General features: G+C 41.2%; 1 protein-coding gene across 1 annotated transcript in view; it reads left to right on the top strand.

Annotated features, from left to right (window-relative positions):
• The window catches only part of NUDCD1 (NudC domain containing 1), a 51,561-nt gene that overhangs the window by 14,813 nt on the left and 13,437 nt on the right, over positions 1-23,311 (top strand). Inside the window, exons 4-8 of the mRNA XM_035125255.3 lie at positions 2,457-2,640; positions 5,982-6,167; positions 6,926-7,136; positions 13,471-13,615; positions 23,158-23,283. Coding sequence (XP_034981146.3) covers positions 2,457-2,640; positions 5,982-6,167; positions 6,926-7,136; positions 13,471-13,615; positions 23,158-23,283 — 852 coding nt within the window. The remainder of the gene's footprint in view (positions 1-2,456; positions 2,641-5,981; positions 6,168-6,925; positions 7,137-13,470; positions 13,616-23,157; positions 23,284-23,311) is intronic.

Raw genomic sequence — 23,311 nt, 5'->3', positions numbered from 1 at the left:
CTTTGGGACTACAATTCCCATCATCCCTGACTACTGGTTCTGTTAGCTAGAGATGATGAGAGTTGCAGTCCCAAAACAGCTGGAGGGCCAAGTTTGGGGATGCCTGTTATGGGGACTCGGCTAGGCCCTGCCTATGACACACTAGTCCTGTGTTGTACTCTATGGCTTCTCCCATTACATTCAGTGTTATGGAGTCAAGGTAATTATAGTAAAAGTACATTTGAAGTGAAGTCAAGCAAATATAAGCACATTAAGTGAAAAGGCGTATGAGAAGTATGCATCTTTCTAAAGTGTCTCGTGGGGATGTTGCTGCCTTTCGAAGTGTGCCTTTCATAGTCTCTCTGTGATTTTGTTGATACTTGAAATGTGAAATTTGATTTTGTTTGCAAGTCATACAAAATCATCTGCAACCACAATTCATCAGGAGAGTTAAGTATTCATATAAACAGTGGAAGAAATTTGTGAATTCCATATTAACATTAATAGTGTTTAGATGGGCACTAATCCTAGCTTTATACAATAAGTGGTTTCATTGAGCATTGAAGAATCCACTTTGCTTGCCTTATTTCCCAGCATCCTAAATTGACTATCTGAACTGTTTTTGAGAGAGAATAATGCAGCATAGAGATTGTTTCTCCCCCTTGCTTCCTGGCAAAAGACACAATAGTAGCAGAACATGTGATCTGTGCCTTGCTATGAGGGTTAAAAACACTTTGCATATGTTGGTTCATTAACAACAACACTACTGTAGTCAAGTCATTATTGTACCCGTTTTGAAAATGGAGGGGTTGAAACGTAAATTAAATGGTGATGTACATAAACCCACCTACTTACACATACGTATCAGAAACATATCTTACTGAGCAGGTGAAATGCTTTGAAAGAATACCCAGCACTAAAGCTACCCAGTCATCAGTAATCTGATAACACAAGGAGCCAATAGTGACCCACCTGGTCATAAAGAGCAGCAACTTCCAACTGGCTTCACTGTCTGGGCAATCAGTATTTCAGACATGGAGTGTGCCTCTCTCAGATAATCCATCCCCATTTCCCTTCAGGTCACCCAACTCTGACAGCAGCTGGTAACCAATAATAAAATGTTATGCATATTAATTTCAGAATCATGTCTGGGGTAACTGCAGTAGGCAGAGGTTGTATTACTTTTGCCTTGTTCATTTTTAATAATAAAAAAACCAATTCCTGGTTCTAAGATAATCACACAGCTAGGGTATGATATCTGTACATCGTATAGAATGTATGTGACACAAAAACGTATATTCAGACTGCACGGTCTGAAATCTCTTTCAGTGCACAGGATATCTAAGTTATTAATGCTGCTTATAGCCGGGGACTGTTTAAAGAGAAAGTTGATGGAAGGCGACATGCTTGTAATGCTTTTTCAACTTAATGTCATATATCTTCACTGTAAAGCCTTACTTATCTAGATGTACTTTATGCTGTGGGGAAAAGCTTGCTAGTTTGCAAACCAAGCTCATGCTGATTTTCCAGATGAAAGAGTAATAATCTGTTTCCTGTGAACAGATGTTTAAAAAAGCAAAGTTGTCCTAAGCAAGTGCATATCCAAATTTTCAAGCATTGGTATAACTTGAATTTTATTTCCGTGTCAGTTTACAACAAACAATAAAACGGGGGGGGGGGGGGTTAAATACAAAATCTACAGTAGGAAAATACAGATACTGAAACCTAGGTAACAATGGTTGAAAATGCTTATTTATTTACTGTATTTATTAAAACATTTATATGAGAAGTCAGCAACTTTCTTCTCTGCTTGCTCCCTGATGCTCAAAAACTGCTCACTGAATACACCGGTGCTTACTGGTAACAGAGCATGATTGCAGCCAATCTTTCTACTCATTATTATTTTTTTACTTTTGACTAAACTTGATGGCAACTCATAACCCTTCTTCAAAACCCATTTCCTTCTAATTATGGGGCTTAAAATGCAGAGTCGTTATCAAGTCTGATTTTTTTCAGACTGTACATTGCCCACACATTTAGTGGAAATGATCTATTTTCCAGGGGTGGTGTGAATGTCAGATTCATAAGCACCAGAATCAAATTATTTATATGCATGAAACAAGTAAAAATGGGAAGAAAAATCTATGCTTGAAATGAAAATGATGCTATGCTTTCAGCTAGTTTTTAAACCTCTCAAGTAATAACACTCCCAGTGCCAACAAAGTTGGATGGATGTCTTGGAAAAATGAGTGTTGTGTGTGCCTCGTCAACATTTTCCAAAAGGTAATAACTCTTCTGAAACCAGGTACTATAGCAGAGATGCCACCAAAACCCAACATTCCTGCGTCGTCTTCTCCCCCACCCCACTCTGCACTGTATTCTTGTCTCATCCTTGAGTTATCTGCTTGATCTGAAACATGCATTGTGCATTCAGAAGGCATGACACAGTAGCATTCACAAAGTCCATCTCTTCTCAGATACTATTCAACGAAGAATTCGGGAGTCCCTTTGTTATAGTCCACAGCATCTCCTTTCTGCAATCTGATGCTCATTCAGTGGGCGTACTACTCCTTCGCGTAGAAAAAGATGAATTGGATGTACAAGGCAGTGGCTTCCATGTTTCCTTGGAATGGGTCACAATTACAAAAACAACCAAGGAGAGTAAGTATTTTACATGCCGTTGCTTTCCTTGTGTCTGAAAAAGAGACTCGTACTCCTTATATGTTTAGGAAGTTGCCATTCCAATGGCTCGGGGTAGCGGGAAATAATTTTGTCATCTTTTTGATAGTTGAGTGAAGGATCTGAATCTGAAGTCATTTGGGGGACTGTTGGATCCCTGAGAGTAAAATAGTCACCAAAGAAGGCAACAAGCATATTATACTGTAAATCAAATTTAAATCAATGGGGCTGACTTCTAAGTCAATGGGTCTCTTGGTAATGTGGCTGCTGTGTGTCCCCATTAGTATTTTCCATAATGAAAACCCAAGCTTGCAACCGGGGTGTGTACACATGGAGCTAGAACCAGACCTTAAGGGCAGGTGTAGGGATGCTGTCCAAACAGCACCTTTGCAACTTCTCCTCTCTCCCCTGGAATCATTATGAGATACTAATTGCAACTCAGTTGTCAGACCAACCGATCCTTCTGTAGTCCAAACAGCAGCATCTGTGCACAAGAGCTGGTATCAGCAGGCTGCGGAGGGGGAATTCACATTTTGCACAGAAGACAAACAAGTCTCTAAAAGGGAAAGCACTTTTATTTATTTTTAAGGTATTTTCAGACCACCTTTTAGGCCCAAACGCTCAGCTTCTAACATGCACTGGGAGGGGACCCCAAAAACAGCCTAGTGAGGACCGAGCCTTCTTAGAAGGCATTGAATGCAAGTTTACTAGAGCGAAAGTTAATGGAATAGAGGGTTTACGGAAGGAGAAGGAATGGCATGGAGCATCCTGAAGAGGAGAACTCCACATGGCATTTTGTAATACCAAATCTGTGATTTGATATTGTCACAGGACAACATTTGCCTTTTCACTTAGTTGGCTGTCCCTTTGCAGGACTTGGGATAGTTGTGGTATGATGATGTTTTACCAATACTATTGTTCCCACCATCAAAATACATTGTACCCTGCCTCTTTGTTAAGTATTCTGGAGGTGGCTAACAACATACAAAAAAAAAAATTCCGATGCCCACAGTAAAACCATTGTGATATTGCTCTTTCCTGCTGGTACCGCTCTTCCTTCAAAAGTATTTTTCACTGCAGTGCCACTCTTTCATATAGACAAACGGCTCCTGTGCATCCCACATGTAGGCTAAGCAGTAAGAAGATCAAGGCAGTATTAAGTTCTCTTTCCCCTCCCCAGCCGATCAGTACAGAAACACCCCAGTGCCCTCAGGCACCAGTCATGGCTGGCTGGAACAGAAACTCCATGTTACCTTGGAGCCATCTTTTAGAATAGCTTACCTGCTGGTGCAGAGAACCTTGTGGTAAATATTAATATGGCCTTTTTTTGCATTCCTGTGTTCAACAGATCCTGCTGCCTTCTTTTTTTTATTAAAGATTTTCTTGATTTACAGAAATATATGCAACGTCTCTTGTAACATTTTTACAAATCAGTTTCATGTGCTGAGACATTGGGAAGAAAGAGGGGGATAGAAGTAGATAGGTGGGGTCAGGTGACGATGTTTCTGTTTTACTTAATATATGTGGGGGGGGGGGGTTGTCAGCCTCGCTTGTGCAGGTTCTCTGTTGTTCCCTTGTGTTCCTTTGGTGGTGAGAGAGGTTGGGGTTGGCCTAGGATATGGTTGTTCATTTGTGGTTGGCTGTAGTGGTCTTTGTTTTCATGTGTGAGCGGAGTGGGTTGGTGTTTTGGATCAGGTTAGCCATATTGATTTGTATGCTGTTGGTGGATTTTTGTCATTGTCTTGTTGGGCTGCGTATGTGATAAAGGGGAGCCATGCCGGGGTGAAGTCGTCTTCCTCTATTTGTCCCCATGTCAGTTTCAGCTTATTGGTTAATTTTTCTAGTAGGGCTGTTTCCCATACTATTTGATACCATTGGTCCATGCTTACTCCTGACAGGTCTTTCCAGTGTCTGGTTTCTCTGCAACCAGAAGCACCTGCTTGTAGCGGTTATTGGTATCTAATGTTATGCATTTCCTAAGGTCTTTCCAACACAGTACTGGTGGTTACTTTAAAAACAAAAAGTCATTGGGGCTGGGTTTTAGTTACAAACCACAAAAGAGCAAATGTAGGAAAGAAAAGGCTAATGAAATATCTAGAAGACCAATAGAGAATTGTCTCTTTTAGAGCAGCAAAATGAATTTGTATTGTCATCAGCCTGGATATGTATTATGTAGCTGCTTCAGATGAATGAAACGGGTTGCTGAAAAGTGCTGTATTTATTTAAGTGTACATATGTATTTAAGGAAAAAACGATTCTTAGAATAATACTGTATCAGGGTTTTCACTGTTTTCTGAAATATGCTTATTTTTCAGGTAAGCCTCTGTGTGGGGCTACCCAATTTTACAAGCTATGTCTGACATAAATGGAAACAACTAGATGGGTGGGGTGGGTTTTCATACGTGCAGCCAGAATCCAAGGGAAGCCCAGTGTACCCTGGCATTTCTGTGCAACAACAGAGGAGTGAGATGCTAGTTATTAGAGGGGACATCTTATGAACAAAACAGGCTACTACATTAGGTTAAGACAAAGCGGAAACGGGGTCATTCTAGGGACATATTCTTCTGTAAGGCTATACAGAGGGGGCAAATCCTTAACAACTAGCAAAGCTCTCTATTTGCAATAAAAAGAATATTAGCAAGGATGCCTCAGAGGATGTGGGAAGTCGGTAGAAGAGGCTTAGGACATACTTCCATATAGGTTTCATTCCGAATATGGCAGGAGGAAGCTCAGCATATGGAAACAAAGAAATGGTCTCATCAAACTCTCCAAATTGGCTGCAGATTTAATTGTCTTTGGAGAGAGTCAAGTAATGAGAGCAGAGCCAAGTGTACCCAGGAAGCCTTAAAAGCAGCATGAATCCTCCAAGAATGGGGTCAGAAATGGTTTCTGGAGACCATTTGCCTACAAATAGTCTTCATTACAGTCATGCAGGTGAGAGTCAACAATACTATGCTAGAAGACTTGTCGAAGAGCATAAACTTTGGAGATGTTTGTGCTTGTTTGAGTTCTTTCTCACACTGTTACCCCATGACCCTGCAATCAGATAGAATTGACATTTTTCAAGTAGTGCTTTTTGGGTTACCTTGCAGTCTGTCATTCCAGGAATATTGAAAGCCTGCTAGATTGAAAAGCCTGCAGACACCTATCTCAGCATTGCTGCATTGACTTTTTGTATGTTCAAGATCTTCCAACTGAGGAATGTGTCGATTTTTTGTTAAAGTCAACCAACCATCACGTTGGATTTTTGTCCTTTAAAAACTGGGATATGCAGGATAGGGGGGTGTCAGCACATTCAAAGGAATTGTTTCTCTTTTGATCAGGTGATCATGCGTATGAAATCTCCAAGCGTCGAGTTCTTCAAGGAAAGTCAGTTCCACATTATGCAGCTATAGAGCCAAGTGGTGATGGCCTGATGGTTATTTCGTACAAGCCCTATGCTCTCACACAGAATGGTGAGGATAAGCATGACAAAAGTGAAAAGGAGAAAGCAGAGGAAAACAAAAAAGGTAACCTTGCATTCCTGACAATAGGTTAGACAACTAGCTCATTATTTATTACTGCTTTATAAATTTCTATCTCACCTTTCAGGGCACACTAGGAAACAAAGCATGGTCTTGGAGCTTATATTTGTGTTAGAAATGCAGTGCACTGTACATTCAGTGCAGTCTTAAGTGTTAGTAGTATGGTTTTAAAGCTATCTGTGCAGAAAGCAACCTGTCAGTTCTCCAAATGAGCAAGATGCAGCTTGTTTATTTGGAAGGGTGAATAGCTTGATGACCATTACCTGAGGATTCAGCAGACTTAACAAGTACATGCCTCAAGACAAAAGCTGGTCACCTGCAGGGATTAGGAAAATTATTGCTTCCCCTCTCCACATGCTCAGCATTTCACTTAATTGATTATATGATGCTGCGTTGAAGCAACAGGGAGCGCTTGGTATGTTGGATAGGCAGCATTACAGAGGGTAATCTTAGTGTGATGTTTCTGTTTTATGCAAGGGGTCTCCTCTTAACTTCTGCTTTGTTCTGGCACAGGTTTTCCGTGTTAAGGTAGAAAGATTTGCTCAAAAAACTTCAGAAAAAGAACAGGGATGGGGAGAGAGAGAAACATCCTTTTCTGAAAATTTCCAGGTTTTTTTCTCCCAGGCCTTCACATCTCTACCAGTTCGTAGTCCGACCTTCCAAACCACTATACCACCCTGCCTATCCTTATTGTTGCAGTTCGTCATCAAAGATCCGTTCCTTTTTGTGTTCTTTGTTCGTAGAACCTCTCTACTACTGGCAAGAGACTGAAGATGATTTGACAGTTACTTTTCAGCTACCGGAAGACTTTGCCAAAGAGGACGTTCGAGTCCGCTTTTCTCCAGGCCATCTCAGTGTCGCACTGAAAGATCCCCTCAGCCCTGTATTAGAAGGAACGCTTTTTTCTTCGATTGACCACGAAAGCTCCACGTGGATAGTTAAAGAAAATAATAGGTATTTCTTGCAGTACTGCGTAGTCTGGTGTATGGTGTCTGTATAGCTGAATGCCTAAGTAGCTCAATAGCCCTGGGCACTAAAGTGTGTAATACTGTAATCCTGAGCTGTCTTATTGGGTGTGCTTCCTTTCTTTGCAGGCTGCTTCCTTTTCTTTATGGAAACAGAAACTGGTCACAGTTAGTCATACGTAGATATTTTATAAAGAGAGGCAATGGAATTTGAACAAGGAGGAAGGGCCTTCCACTGTTTCCAGTACATTTGTTGCTTGATAGGAATTACTGATCAATCATATCTTCTCTTTAATGAATGCTTGTGATTTAATACTATTACCTTTTGTGCCTCTAAACAGGCTGCTGCAACAGCAAAGTTAGGGAGCTATATGCAGTTGTTGTTGTTGTTGTTGTTGTTAATTAAATTTGTATACCCGCAGGTCTCAGGGCGGTTCACAAGATAAAATAGCAATATAAAAACACAAAATATATAATAAAAACAAAAGCAACCCAGTAATCCCCCCCTCCCCAACATATTTTAAAAGCACATTGGATGTCAATCAGCCAAAGGCCTGGTTAAAGAGGAACATTTTTGCCTGGTGCCTAAAGGTGTATAATGAAAGCGCCAGGCAAACGTCCCTAGGAAGAGCATTCCCCAAACGGGGAGCCACTGCAGAATATTATTATTAATTATGACACTTTAGAATTCAGCATGTATGTATTCACCATTATAGCAAGATCTATATAGATTTACCTATCTAGAGATCTATATAAATCTAGTGTGTAGTGTTAAATAAAGGAAGAGAGTAACTCAGCACTGGACGCTAATTTAACTGGTTCAGTCCATTTAATGGGAACAAGCATTAAACAAATGTCTTTCATCAGGCCCGTTTCAGTATTGGATTTCTCTGAGAGGGGTTAATTTATTTTAATGAAAGCAGCACTATTTTCATGCCAGAGAGGAAAACTACCGGTATAGACTGAAAATTAAAATGCTTTAGCTCATCTCGGCATGGATAACTGTTGCTTCAGATTTAAGTTTTGAAAATCTATTGTTTCCCAAGAGATTTTTGTTGTTGTTTTAACAGCCTTAATCAATCATTTTATTTGTATGCCAAAGTTAAAACTGTGCTCAATGCCACTTAATGATGTATAAATAATTAAATAACTGCAAACATAACAGAAGTAGTCATAAACAAAACATCAGAAAGTGCACAACCAAACTGAACAATTTCCACATCGATCGTAAGATCCAAAATAAAAGATACACGTTAAACGTTTGATTAGCTATTTGCAGAGAAGGTTAGGAATTCAGTCCAATACCAATGCAAATAGCCCTCTAGTCATACATTTTGTAACTGCATGTGAAGTGAGTGGTGCTTTCTCTTGAACGTTTTGGGATTGGAAAAAGCCTTTTCTAATCATATCACACGTTGATCATGAAAGCGAAAGCTCTTCCCATCTAAATTAACTTGTTGAAAGCAATGGGATTATTTCAATGCTTCTCCTATCCCCATTATCTTTCCTCCAGCTGTCAGTGTTTCGGGTTGATTTGGCTGGCTTTGCTTTCCGCACAGCTAATTAAGACATTTGCGAGGATCATTTTTGACAACAAATGTGTTTCAAGTTTTTCCTCTGATTTAAGTGTTTGAAAACAAAGGCATGGTATGGGCTACATTTGACGCTCTATTTTTAGAAATGGAGATAAGTGCATGCTGATCCAATCTTCCAGATTCCTTTTCTTTTTTCCTCCCGTAAAGCTTCTTAAAATACTGCCTTTGCTTATCGCCCTTTGCTTTTCCACCCCTACCTTCTAATAAGCAAAAAAAGTTTAACAGATATTTCTGTATAGGAAAAGGAGAACTAGAAGGGCCATAGCTTGATTCTGTAGAGCACATGTGTTGTATGCAGCAGGTCCCAGATTCAACCCCTGACACCTCCAAGCCCATCATAGCTTTGAGAACAGCGCACTTAGCCAAGTGGCCTTGGCTGAACTAGAGATCAAAATGAAGTACATATTTGAAACATATCTGCTTCAGACCATGCTCACTGACAAAATCTTTTGCATGCACTTTGGGAAGTCTCTTTTAAAATCAATGGCTGTTTCCAGAGCTTCTTTTGCAGCCGGAACACTCCTCTCCTGAGAAGACCCTCTCTGTGTCATCCCGGTGTTTTTGGGTGAAGACAACAGCTTTGGTAGTCCATCCAAAATAGGTTGGAGTTCCTGCACCTCTCTTTCTAGAAAGAAAGCACTGGCTGCTTCCCAAATAAGCATGGTTGTGATCAGGATGCACACTCCGTTTAGAACAGGGGTCAGCAACCTTTTTCAGCCGTGGGCCGGTCCACTGTCCCTCAGACCATGTGGTGGGCCAGACTATTTTGGGGTGTGTGTGTGTGTGTGTGTGTGTGTGTGTGTGTGTGTGTGGAATGAACGAATTCCTATGCCCCACAAATAACCCAGAGATGCATTTTAAATAAAAGGACGCATTCTACTCATGTAAAAACACGCTGATTCCCAGACCATCTGCAGGCCACATTGAGAAGGCGATTGGGCCGCATCCGGCCCACGGGCCTTAGGTTGCCTACCCCTGGTTTAGAACTTGGAAGTACTGTATTGGAAGGATAAGCATGGTATTCATCATTACTCATATTGCAGTGGTTAAGAGTTCTGGCTTGGATGCTAGCATCTGTTCTGCACACAGAACAGAGCTCTCCCTCTGTTGCCCCCCAATAATTAATCCCTGAAGACTGGGGAAGTGCATGGGATGACGCAACACTCTTCTTGCTGCACATATAACTTGGCAGAGGAGCAGGAGTGATGGTCCCAGCAAAAATCAGACACTTCTGTGCACATATTTGCCTCCTACGTGAACAACAGCACCTTAGCACTGAAACAACTTTTTGGTGTGGTTTTTACAAATATATATAATTATAGTGTGGAATATACTTTGACATGGTAGGCATGTTAATTAGTATTATTCTCCATTTTCCAAAAGCTTCCTAGAGCAGGTAACACACCGTACTCAAATCTTTATTGTCCCCAGTTTGACAATGCCTTCTTTTAAAAATAGAAGATGCATACTATGTAAATGTTATCTTTAGACAGTACACTCTCATGGTAAAGAATGAGAGGACAGGAATTATGAACTTCTGGATACTATAGCAGTGGTTTCCCTGCTGTTCCACATGGTAGATGCTTTCCATCAAGGTGGGTTTGACACTTGAACCTGTACTTAGCACTCAGACCTGCAGATCATCTTAGCACAGGCATAGGCAAACTTGGCCCTCCAGATGTTTTGAGACTACAATTCCCATCATCCCTGACCACTGGTCCTGTTAGCTAGGGATGATGGGAGTTGTAGTCCCAAAACATCTGGAGGGTCAAGTTTGCCTATGCCTGTCTTAGCACCTGCTAAGTTACAAATCAGGAAAATGAGAAATGCTAACAGCAGTTATAGTCATACATCTTAAGACAGAGGATTCATAAAATGCTGCAATTAAATGATACCACTTCGGCTCTGCATGTGGAGACCACATGTTTGAAAATGCTTCTGCATTAAAAATCATGCAAACAAAGCAAGTTGGGCCATGCATACGGTATGTATGAATGTAAACTTAATTTGCATCATCTTCCCTTCAAAAAAGAAAAGAGAATGAAGCTGGGTTCGTTCGTTTGTACACACAACGCTTGCAGCACAAATTACCTTCTACATTATATATTTACTAATTTAAGTAAATTCACCTTTCACCACATGGTCACCGGATAGATTACAACTTATCGGAATATACGCATACAATGAGATACAGTGAAAGTACATCCATTTTAATTAAAAACTCGGTTTAAAAAATTGACCTTCCAGGTTCAGATTGTAAGCTGGCACATTTTGTCTCCTGACACAGAGCTGTCCATCTGTATGGCATCTGGAGGTCATTACTTGGCCAATTAAGTTAAAGTAGTATGTTGTTTGAGGCAGGATATTGATGAAGAGCACCCTCAGTGGTAGGCCAAATACTGGTGACCTCTGGCCGCGCTATGTTAATTGATCAGAGTGTCTATGCCTGGTGGTCCTCCTAGGAGTGTACGCTTCACTTTTCTGTGTCTCGATTAATCTTTATTAATGTTAGTGCTTATGGAAGACTTGGGTGTCTGGTGGTATGTACAACTGCATGCTTAAGTAACAGATGTTACACTGCCCTTCAAAACTAATAGCCTTCAGAATATGGCTTCCATTAGTAGCAGATATGTGTTGCTGTATGTTAATAACCAATATATGTTTAGAAACATGCATACAATTGAAATCATAATACAAGAACCTGTTTAAATATGCCTGATGCAATAAAATTAAGTAAGACACCAACCAAGAAACCAATAACCCAGCAACAGCAGCCTATACAAGAAAAGTTTTCAGTTATACGCCAAAGAGAAGAAATGGTTTAGTGACGCTAACTTGTTAGGATACCCTTGTTCAGTGGCATCATCTCTGAATACCAGTTAATGGACGCAAACAGCAAAGGAAGTCTATTGCTTTGGGGCCTGGTAGAATCATCAGGGTGGCCACTAATCGAAACAAGGTGCCTGATTTGATAGCTTGTCTTCATTTCTCATATTTAGTAATTCGTCTGGAACGCAGGTAAAACTAATAAGGGACTGGAAAGGGTTTTTAGTGGGGAGGATCTGAAGGTGTAAGGAATTCAACTTGGGGGCAGTTTGGCAGCTAACTCCGGCTGAGAGAGGTCAATTTGATTATCTGTTTTCATCTTTTTAGATATATCTGAGCATTAGACATTCATTTTTGTCTTGTTTTCATAATTGGTTTGGAATTGCTCCGGAATATCTCAGTAATAGTACTAGCCGTGCCACATCTGTGTCTTACCCATTTGAATTTTTTTCCCCTTCAGTGCAGCTTTCATTGGATAGTTAATGCAATATTTAGAAGAAGAATGACCTTTTAATAATGGGTATGGGGAAGGGAGGAATGAGTGGCTAATCTAAATTATGAATTTATAAAGCCAGAGTGGCTTAGTAATTATTAGCTTGTGATTAAGTGCCAAAGTGAAGTATTAATTCTTCAGCACTAAACAAGTTACTTCCCTGCGAGTTCCACAATATGAATTTATCATGTAAGATTTGGAGTACATTGAGAGAGGCAAACTCCCTAAATGGGAGATTTGTTATGTTTATATGGCTCCTCTTCTTTGCTGAATGCAATCTAGAGAGTATTTCCTCCCCCATTTTTATAAATTAAAAGGCCACTTGCTGCATTGAGCCCTGGATATCAGCAGCTTTGGCAAGGTCCAAGGGGCAGCCATATGGCATTCTGATAGAGGACGGTATAATATCAAGCTAACCTGTACTGTATGTACAATTCAGAAACAGATTGTCAGAGGTTGTTGCGGCTACTCTAGAGTAACGACTCTGCACCTGCTTGTCTTTAAACAATCTTTATTGGTGCGCTCTATGTACAGTGTAACGAGGTGTCAGGAAACATGTCTTCTCAGTCCGATGCAGAATCCGGGACTGCCCCCCTGCGCCCCCTTTTCCAACATAAAAGGCGCGGGACGGACAGTCTCTCCCTTTCCGTCTTTTCGTTAATTCCTGAACCGGGGGCAAAGGTCTGCACTCCATGTTTTCCCTTTCCCCCCTGCTCTCCTCCCTCCGTTCCTGGCTGTGGGGCTCATGCTCTCCCAGGCTTTCAGAGCCCCGGTCCCCTCTTCCTATTTCCTGCCTTGCCTCTGCCGAGTCTCTGCTCTCATGACTACTAGTCGATGAGCTGCTCCTGATGAGAGGGGGGGGGTTCCCTGTACTCCCTTCCTCTTACACAGATCTACAAGTATTGCTGGAAGTAGGAGATCAGGATAGAATGGAGAGAACTGCCATTAACTCTTTTCATTATTTGTGGTTCCAAGTGTCAATTTAAAAGCTTTCCTACAATTTTCTAGCTAGCTAGTACATGAACCTCTTGAAGGTTTCCTGTTAAAGTCAAACTGCTTTGGCATCTTAGGGACAAAAATCATTTTACTGCGGAAGTAATAAAGCCATCATGCATGAATTCCAAATTATCCCATGTAAATCAGGAACCTTGTGCAAGTGGTGCGATGTTGCTCTGCTTTATTTTAGGTGAATCTCCCTTTCACTGCAGCCCACAAAGTTCCCTATCTAGATTTTGATGAAGATTTTGGGGGCATAGGTGGGGGAAGTACATGTGTGTAGGTGGGGGGACGGACAGGGAAAGATAGTATGAGCTCCCTTTCCACTCCTTCCACGCTGGATACTACCTGATACTGATAGTTTTGTCCCACGCATCAAATTTACCAATATTCGTCTCTTTATCTCTTTGCAGCTTGGAGATTTTCCTGATTAAGAAGGAAGTGGGACCTTTATGGCCAGAACTGATCGTTGGTGACTCTCGGGGGGAATATGTCATGGGTCCAGCCAAGAGTGCCGCAATAGCTGAGCGTCTGACGCATCTAACCTCTGATGAAATGGTAAAGTGCAGATCAAAGAGAACTCTTTTGATTCTAAGAGGGAAATCAGTCTCATCAAATTGCAGCAAAATAAAAAAATTCCTTCCAGCAGCACCTTAAAGACCAACTAAGTTTTTTATTTTATTTTGGTATGAGCTTTCGTGTGCATGCACACTTCTTCAGATACACTGAAATAGAAGTCCCCAGACGCTTATATGTAGAGAAAGGGTGGGGAGGGGTATGGGTGATTGACTGACTGATAGCGTCTGGGGATTTCTATTTCAGTGTATCTGAAGAAGTGTGCATGCACACGAAAGTTCATAGCAAAATAAAAAACTTAGTTGGTCTTTAAGGTGCTGCTGGAAGGAGTTTTTTATTTTGTTTCGACTATGTCAGACCAACACGGCTACCAAATTGCAGCAGAATCTTTAAGTCAATCTCACTGAAGCGAGTCCCGTAAGTCAATGTAACTTACTACCTAGCACATATGCAGCTGTGCTAGGACTGCAGCTGCAACAGGGAGCAGGGGGGGAGACACAAGGAGGAGTCACCGCCCCTTTCTGCCTTCTCTCTGCTGTAAAGTGGGGGCCCGCAAGGGCCCTGTGGGAGATTTGGCTTGGGGCATTTCCTAATCTGGGGTAGGGCCCCTTCCTAGCTGGAATCTCTGCCCCTGGTTGCCCAGTGGGACCCTGGACATGCAACACTGGCTAGCACTCATGGTGGGCATTTGTTTAGCAGTTGTGTGGTTTCGTCCTGGAAGCTCTGGACAACTTTTTGGTGGGTTGGGAGGGGTGCCGCTCTCTCTCCTGGGTCTGTCCTTCAGTCCAGTAGGGAGAGATTGTGTGTTTGTGTGTGAGAGAGAGTGAATGTTTGTATGCATGTTCCGTATGTTCATGGGATGTGGCCCTTGAACACCCATCTACTGTTGCCCTTGACGCTTTGAGCAAACCAGGACAAGGTTGCTATGATGAACAGTTAAACTGCTAAAAAACACCAATGCTACATTGAGTTCCCACTCCTTTCCTTCGCGGAAGGTGGGTGGGTGTCATTGTTGTGCTTTTCACCCCGGTCTCCAGTGGCAGATGAACAATGTGGAGTGCTGGTGGGAACACTTGACAGCAGCCATTTGCATAAGTATATGTTACGGCCAAAGCTGGGGAAGCTTTCAGTTTTCAGCAGCACCAACACATTTCTTATCACATCTAGTTCAACCCACAAACGCTTGGTAAAGTGGGGCTCACTTCTGCCTGTGTCTGAATTGGTGATAGGGTGGTATAGTACAGCAATGGATTCTAAGACGTATTTAACTCTGAGAAGCCTGCACTGATTTCACTGTTGAAAGACTCGTGTATAGGCAGGTGGTTGGGCTGTGTGGTGGCTGACCATATTATGGCTCAATTGTTACCTTGATGGTGGTACTTTATTCAGTACAGTGGTACCTCGGTTTATGAACACAACTGGTTCCGGAAGTCTGTTCATAAACTGAAGCGTTCATAAACTGAAGCAAACTTTCCCATTGAAAGTACTGGAAAGTGGATTAATCTGTTCCAGACGGTCCACGGAGTACTTAAACTGAAGCGTTCATAAACTGAAGCAAACTTTCCCATTGAAAGTAATGGAAAGTGGATTAATCCGTTCCAGACGGGTCAGCGGAGTACTCAACCTGAAGCGTACTTAACCCGAAGCATGGGTGTAATTGGTTCCGGAAGTCTGTTCATAAACTGAAGCGTTCATAAACTGAACTTTCCCATGGAAAGTGAATTAATCCGTTCCAGATGGGTTCGCGGCGTTCGTAAACCGAAAATTCGTAAACCAAGGTGTTCATAAACCGAGGTTCCACTGTAGTTTATTTACTTCCTCAAGAGAGAGAGAGAGAGAGAGAGAGAGAGAGAGAGATGACAACAGTAATTTAAAGCATCCGTTTCCAAGGCTCTAGACTCTGCTATCTCGACGATTAGAATAGTGTCCCAGGGCACCTTTCAAAGGTTAACAAATGCCTTGTGTTGCTAAGCTTTTGTGGGCTGAAGCTCTTTTCAACAGCTTCAGAAGATACTGAGATAGCATGCCTTCCGATATTTCACAGCTGATAAAGGACATTTTTTGTCCAAGATCCTTATTTTCATGCACTACTTGTCCTTCCACTGTCTGTTCCTCATCCAGGGAGGTACACATAGCTCATCTATGCAACTGAGTCTAGGAAGTACATCGGGAACAGAAATCTGTACATGGTGTTACTTGAACAAGAAAAGCCAACGCCCATGTTTTCAAATCTATTCCTTCTTCACCCACAGGCATGCATATAAAGGGTAGTTTTTTAATAATAATAATAATAAAATCTTTATTTATTTTGACTGAAAGTTTGATAACGTGCTACAAATTCATAGGAAGTGACATTGAGTATGCTTTTTTGTGTAAGATGTATCTTCATATTTGTTATAATGCTTCAACTTAATCTTCTAGGATTCAAAATATTATTGGAAAGAACTGAGATGCTGTAGTGCAGAGGTAGTCAACCTGGTCCCTACTGCCCCCCAGTGGGCATTTCAGGATTCCAGGTGGGCGGTAGGGAGTTCTACGGCACATATTACTGCAGCACTGGTGGGCGGTAAGGAAATTTTACCATCAAGAAAGATGCATTATGGTATATGAGGCCTCTTCGTCTCATAACAGGACTCTCATAAAGAGTTCTGCGGCAGTCCTGTATCTCAGCGACTCATATCTGCTCATATGAGTGCGCAAAGAGCAGAATTTTATTGCTGTACATCAAAGCAGAGCAAAGCGAATCATAATAAAGAAAATAACAACAGTGCGAGGAGCGGATCACATAAACATCCTGTCTGTCTGGGAGACAGAACAAAAAGCAGAAATACAAAAGCACAGAGAATGGAAATGATGTGTCTGAGTTTCCATTCTCACACTTCCAGAAGAATGTAAACACTGTGGATCATCTGAAGAAGTGTGCATGCACACGAAAGCTCATACCAAAATAAAAAACTTAGTTGGTCTTTAAGGTGCTGCTGGAAGGAATTTATTTTATTTTGTTTTGACTACGTCAGACCAACACGGCTACCTACCTGTAACTAGAACTGTGGATCATGAGATCCAACAGCATTCGGAGAATGAAAAATACTAACACATTAGTGGGCGGTAGGTATAAAAAGCTTGACTACCCCTGCTGTAGTGCGTTATTTATTTGTGTTACAATAATATGCAAACTTTTGAGCTAGACCTGATTCTTCTTGATAATAGCCAGTGTTTCATGAATGAGTGTTTATGTGGAAGCACTTGCAGTGGGCACACACTCCCCACTGATATGTGTTATCTATCTTAAGTTTCCGATGCACGCTAAAGACTTTTTAGCCAAACCTTCCTAGAGTAGCTGTTGGTCATGCATGTTATTCTATCTTGTGAGTCACTGGAAGATTTGAAGTAAAATAAAAAAATTCCTTCAGTAGCACCTTAAAGACCAACTATACAGTAGTTGGTCTTTAAGGTGCTACTGAAGGAATCTTTTTATTTTACTTCGATCCAGACCAACACGGCTACCTACCTGTAACTGGAAGATTTGAATAATTGTGGGATCTTTTGCCCCAACCCCAAGGCCTGCGGGTCTCGGGGTTCTTTAGGATGCCAAGATGTCGTTTGTCTCCAGAGACCACTGCACTCATGCTGAGTTTGGGGCTCCAGTTGTCACGTGATCCCCTCTGGGTGGTTATGCCACAGTAACCTAATTGGCAAATAATGCTTATGGCTCTGGTGGTGTAAGGACCATGCCGATACCCCTACACTCATTTCCCCTCATTTTGACTTGCCACTGGGGTTGTTCCCCACCCCACCCCAGAACTCCTTGTATCGCCCTTCTGTCCCACTACGTAGTAGTAGTAGTAATACCCCTCCCATCTGGGTTTCCCCAGTCACTCTGGGCGGCTTACAGCATATATAAAAAATTGTAAAACATCAGACATTAAAAAATTCCCAATAAAGGGCTGCCTTCAGAGGTCTTCTAAAAGTCAGATGGCTGTTTATTTCCTTGACATCTGATGGGAGGGCATTCCACAGGGCGGGCGCCACTACCGAGAAGGCCCTCTGCCTGGTTCCCTGTAACCTCACATCTTGCAGTGAGGGAACTGCCAGAAGGCCTTCGGCGCTGGACCTCATGGGGGTGGAGACGCTCCTTCAGGTATACTGAGGCAACACTTGCCTGTTTTCCCCTTCTGTGCTTCATTCTCTGTCTGTTTCTCTGCTGCCTTCACTGTTCTTCTGTATCCAATCTCCCTCACTTGCTTGTTTCTGTGTTTCACTGGGCGGCTCCACTTAACCTATTCTCCAAAATTTCCCTTCTTGGGACCTGTTATTGATGCTTCACTAGCTGCCCTTTGGTCCTCTGGCTGGTTGGGTGTTTCTTCCTTCACCACCACAGTGCCCAGCCACTTCTGATCCTCCTGGTTCTCCTTCTGGGCGGATCACGGAGCTGCTACCATGACAATGCCCTTCAAGGTTTTTTTAATGTTAGGCTGTCTACAGATATTTTTTTAATAATAATCATTTAAAAAAGCAAACTGTTGTACCTGCAAAAAAATTCTTGGTAAAGAAACTGTATTATATTTTTAAGCAGTGGAAAATTTGCCTAGTTCATTCACAAATCAAATGCATGGCAAGAAATGTACCTCATTAGGTTGCTCAAAGCAACTTTTTATACCCGTCAGCAAGGGAATAATTAGACAAGCCATTTGAATACTTTTTCTTAAAATACTCTTTCGCATAATTCTATCACATAAGTGGCAGGCATTATCATACTGGAGGAATCTGTACAGGCCTTGCTTTTGTAACAAACAGACTGATTAAGAATTATGTGTTTAAAACTGGGTCCAGTCAGCTGAAATTAGCCAGCCATTATAGTCTCCATCACCAGTGCCATCCCTACACATACTAAGTACCTACCAAGGAAACAGGGGTGGGAAGGAGAATTTCACACCGTTGTCTTTGGGCTTTGAAATCTCAGCCCCACCAAAAGAAAAATGAAATGAAGCAGGATGAAACCATCAATGGCATGGTGAAATGTTCTCTTGAGCATGATTTGTACCCTGGAAATTTCCTTTGGACTGTTACTCTTTAAGTAGCTTTAAAAAATTTACACTTTAAAGAACAGCTCCTAATCCAAGGAATATTTCTGTAAATTGCCTGCTAGAACACAATGTTAGTAGCAGTCAATACCACAGGAATTGGTGTGTGTGTGAGAGAGAGTGTTTTCGGGGGGAAAAGCATACTGTAATTAAAATTGTTTTGTTTGTGAGAATGGTTCAGAACTGCCATCAATTAAATATATGTTAACTTTTTCAATTAGAAAGAAATTAATAGTGAGTCATATTTTAAAATGCGGTGCACCATTTATTTCAGTTTGTGCTTCACATACTGTACCTAGAGAACAATTAAACAGTTCACAATAATAAGACCATTAAACAGCTAAAATGTGAAATGTCAGATCTATGTTTTTGTTCACTCTCTTCACTCATAATATGTATTTGTTTCAGTATCCCTCCACCAAAAAAAAAAAAAAACCCAAGTCTAGATATGCACGGCTATAATAACTTTGCTACAATTCTATTCCAGATACAGGTAGGTAGCCGTGTTGGTCTGAGTCGAAGCAAAAAATAATAATCCTTCAGTAGCACCTTAAAGACCAACTAAGTTTTTATTTTGGTATGAGCTTTCGTGTGCATGCACACAGGTATCTGACGAAGTGTGCATGCACACGAAAGCTCATACCAAAATAAAAACTTAGTTGGTCTTTAAGGTGCTACTGAAGGAATTTTTTTATTCCAGATACGTTTGTGTTTCAGGAAGTCCCAATAACTTTGTATGACCTACTTAGGACCAAGCATGCTTTGACTTGGATTGGAGGACCCTCTGCACCTGAAGAATCATTTAAAAGTTACCAAGAGAAAATACAGAGGAGGAGTGACCAAGATGATGCTGTGACGCCGCTGTTGAGAAGGTGTCATTGCTTCATTGTGTCAGCTGCTCCTGAAGTCAGATGTTCATAGCTCACATTATAATCAATAGGATTAAATGCTGCTCACTGTGCTCAGGTCACTCAAATCCCCTTCATTTCCAGCCCTAATCTTCATAATAATTTCCCTAAGCACCCCACCTTGCTCTGCATTTTACAGACTGAACTTTACTCATCCCAGGTTTTGATTGTGTACTTTTGTTACAGCGGGAGGTAACATCATATCAAGGTTCCATGGTGCGTTATCTCAAGTTTCAGCACAGTGGTGGAACTACGATAAAATTCTGTTTCTTATCTTGGTTAGGAAAGAATCTCTCATCCCAGCTCTGAAGAACCCTGTGATAATTAAAAGCAAGAATCTTTAAATAGATCGATTAGCCCGGTGGAAAAACAAATGCACTTTTCAGAGTAATTATTCAGACATGGTGCAGGCATAATACTTAACAAGCCATGGTTAGTTTTAACCTTGTTTACCAACCCTATTTAAGATCCCAAGCATACTATGAAGATAAAGTTTAGCTCAGCCTTTGCCACCCTGGTGCCCTCCAGATGTTTGAAATGACAGGCTGGGGTTGATAGGAGTTGTCATTCAAAGCATCTGGATAGCAGTAGATTGGTAAAAGCTGATTAGCTTGTCAAGCTAAGTCAGCAGTGTCTCTGAAAATTTTTACACATCACTTGGGAAGACAGGAACTAATATCAGTGTACTGGAAGAAGCAAAAATCACTAGTGTTGAGGCAATGATTCTTCAACATCAACTTCATTGGACTGATCAGGTTGTGCAGATGCTTGATGATCGTCTTCCAAAGCAACTACTCTATTCCGAACTTAAAACTGGAAAGCCTAATGCTGGTGGTCAACAAAAGAGATTTAAAGACTGTCTCAAGCCAAATCTTTAAAAACGTAGTATAAACACTGACAACTGGGAAACACTGGCCTGCGAGCACTCCAGTTGGAGAACAGCCTTTACCAAAGGTGTCACGGGCTTTGAAGACACTTGAACTCAGGACGCAAGGGAGAAACGTGCTAAGAGGAAGGCACGCTTGGCAAATCCACACCATGATCAACTCCCACCCGGAAACCAATGTCCCCACTGTGGAAGGATGTGTGGGTCCAGAATTGGCCTCCACGGTCATTTATGGACTCATTGTTAAAACCGTGTTTATGGAAGACAATCTTACTCGGCTACGAATGATCGCCAAAGAAAGAAGACTGGAATTTGACCTCTAATCTAGTCGTGCTGCTTTATTGACAATGGAATCTGCTGCTTTCCTTTTCTGGTTTCTTTTTCTTTTCTTTTCTTTTAAAGGGTGTTTTCCCTAACAAACGAGTCATTTAAATTTCAAATATTTTAATATTAAAAACATTTCAACAGTAAGAACCTCAGATCCTTTTTTCTTTTTTTTGCCTTTATAACTATCTAGGAAACTGTGGTTGAAATCTGTTACAGATCCTTCACATTGTTTCACTCTTTTGAGGTGGGGGGGGGGGAGAGAGAAACCTAATGTTAAATTCAGCATACCTTTGAGCAAGGTTTAACTTCTGTGAACCACAAAAATTTAGACATGGAAAATGTTTGGTCTTGTAAATTAAAAGCAATGAATCTAGGGCAAATGGTTTCTGCACTGCTGAGCATTATTTCTCAGCAGAGGCCCTGCATCCCAGTAGCTAGTCTAGTGTATTAAAATAATAAAAGAAAATGGTATAGTGCTGCTTTTCCTGAGCACATATTCCAAATTCTGTTTGAACTGTCAGACACATCCTGATAAATTTTCTATTCCACCAGGCTTATGCCTGCAATTAAAAATACATCTTTCCATGGTAGTTGATGAACTCTGATTCTATACACACACACACACACACACACACACACAATAAATCGCTTTCATATTTTTAAATGATATATCCATATATGAATATTTTTATATATAAGTAAATTCTGCTCTCAGCTTTTGATTTGCTCTTTCTAGTCTCAGTGAAGTGTTTATCCCTTTTAAGAGAAATCAGTTTTCATTTGAGAGTAATTGAGATTGGCTCAGCAAGCCCTCTTCCAGTAAATACCAGTTCCCCAGTAAGTCAATATCCTCTTTTATCTCTTCATATTTCTTTAGAATACTTACATCCTGCTTTATAGGCCCAAGCAGCTCTCCAAAGCTATTTACCAAACAGAATCAAACTTGTGCTCAATTCGAGCGCAGGAACAAAGAATATATGGTGTCCATATGGAACCTGGATAGTTTTCCTTCGGACACTCCTGGCTTAAAGATGAAGATTCCTGGCTTGTTTACATGATCCTTGAATATTCAGTCAAGGGTAGCATGGCAACTGGCAAATTGCAAACAACTCCAGGGAACTAATTTTTATTCATCTTGCCTGTTCATGAACAAACTAAAATGTTGGCTTTTCTTGTTACCCATTTTTGTCAGCTTCCAAAGTGAACGCATTGCTGAAGCATATAAATGCCAACCCAACTTAAAATTCGCACGCCAGATTTGTTATATTCCTCATTCATTTTACAGTTGATTTTGACCTCTTTGCCTGTGGCAGTATTGCTCATTTACACAATGCAGTATTTGTTCCCTGTACACAAATTGCTTTATCATCTTATTTGTCCTTGCATCGGGCCTGTGAGTGTGGTTTTTCCATTGTACAGATGGTCAGCCCTAGAAGTCGTAGTGAGCAGTTGTGATTTCAAAGATTCACTTGGGAGCAATGGGTCGTTTGGGTTCAGTGTCTCCATAGTGAAAATAGTGTCCTTTAAACTTGTGCTAGAATCACAGAATTGTAGAGTTGGAAAGTACCCTGAGGATCATCTAGTCCAACCCCCTGCAATGTAAGAATATGCAGCTGTCCTTTATGGGGATTGAACCTGCAGCCTTGGCATTATCAGCACCGTGCTCTAACCAACTGAACTATTCAGGCAGCATAACTGTTACATTTTCTTGTGCTAAAGGCGCATTCAAATATGTTATGTGAAGAATTAATTGCTGTCCCAGCTGTGGTCTGAAATGGTACAGCCCAAGGAGGATTGCCATGTTGCATTTGTTCCTTGTAATCACTCCTATTCCAAAAGTTCAAGAAGACCTTGTTTGAACTACCTTTGAAATATTTGATACAGTACATATTGTATTGCATTAGTGGGTATTTGCGCTTCAAGACCCCCAAGCCACCCCAGGAGAATAAAGACACAAGGACACAGAATTTAGGTTAATGTTAATGGGCAAAATTTAGGCCACAACTTTATTGGTTACAGAATGTGAGCGGTATTGGCTTAGGCATGGGCATCAACAGACTATATCGGACTCCTGCCCCGCCGGTGCAGATTAACCTGAGCCCCCCTGGGTTCCCGCTGGGGTGGTGGCATGGCCCTAGCTTGTTTGAACTACCTTTGAAATATTTGATACAGTACATATTGTATTGCATTAGTGGGTAGAATTATCGTATTAGTTTTACTGTGTGGCTATTTCCCCCAATCGCCCATTTTTCAGTGGTGTAACCTTTATGTGCCCTTGGAATGCCTAAAAATCTAAATAATGTTAATTTTTGGTTTTAGAATCCAGACCCTAACAAAGAGAATCCTCCATGCAATGCCCAGGAGCTGGAAGAATGTGACATTTTTCTCGAAGACAGCACAAGTCTGTGCAGATTTGATGGTAACACCTTCAGTGTCACCCATGTGGTAAGCATAAGATAATAATCTTGATAAT

This window comes from Zootoca vivipara, chromosome 8, assembly GCF_965207765.1.
Source record: "Zootoca vivipara chromosome 8, rZooViv2.hap1.1, whole genome shotgun sequence".
NCBI classification, from domain to species: Eukaryota; Metazoa; Chordata; class Lepidosauria; order Squamata; family Lacertidae; genus Zootoca; species Zootoca vivipara.
Note: the sequence above shows the minus strand (reverse complement) of the source record. Positions and strands in the feature narration are given on the sequence as shown.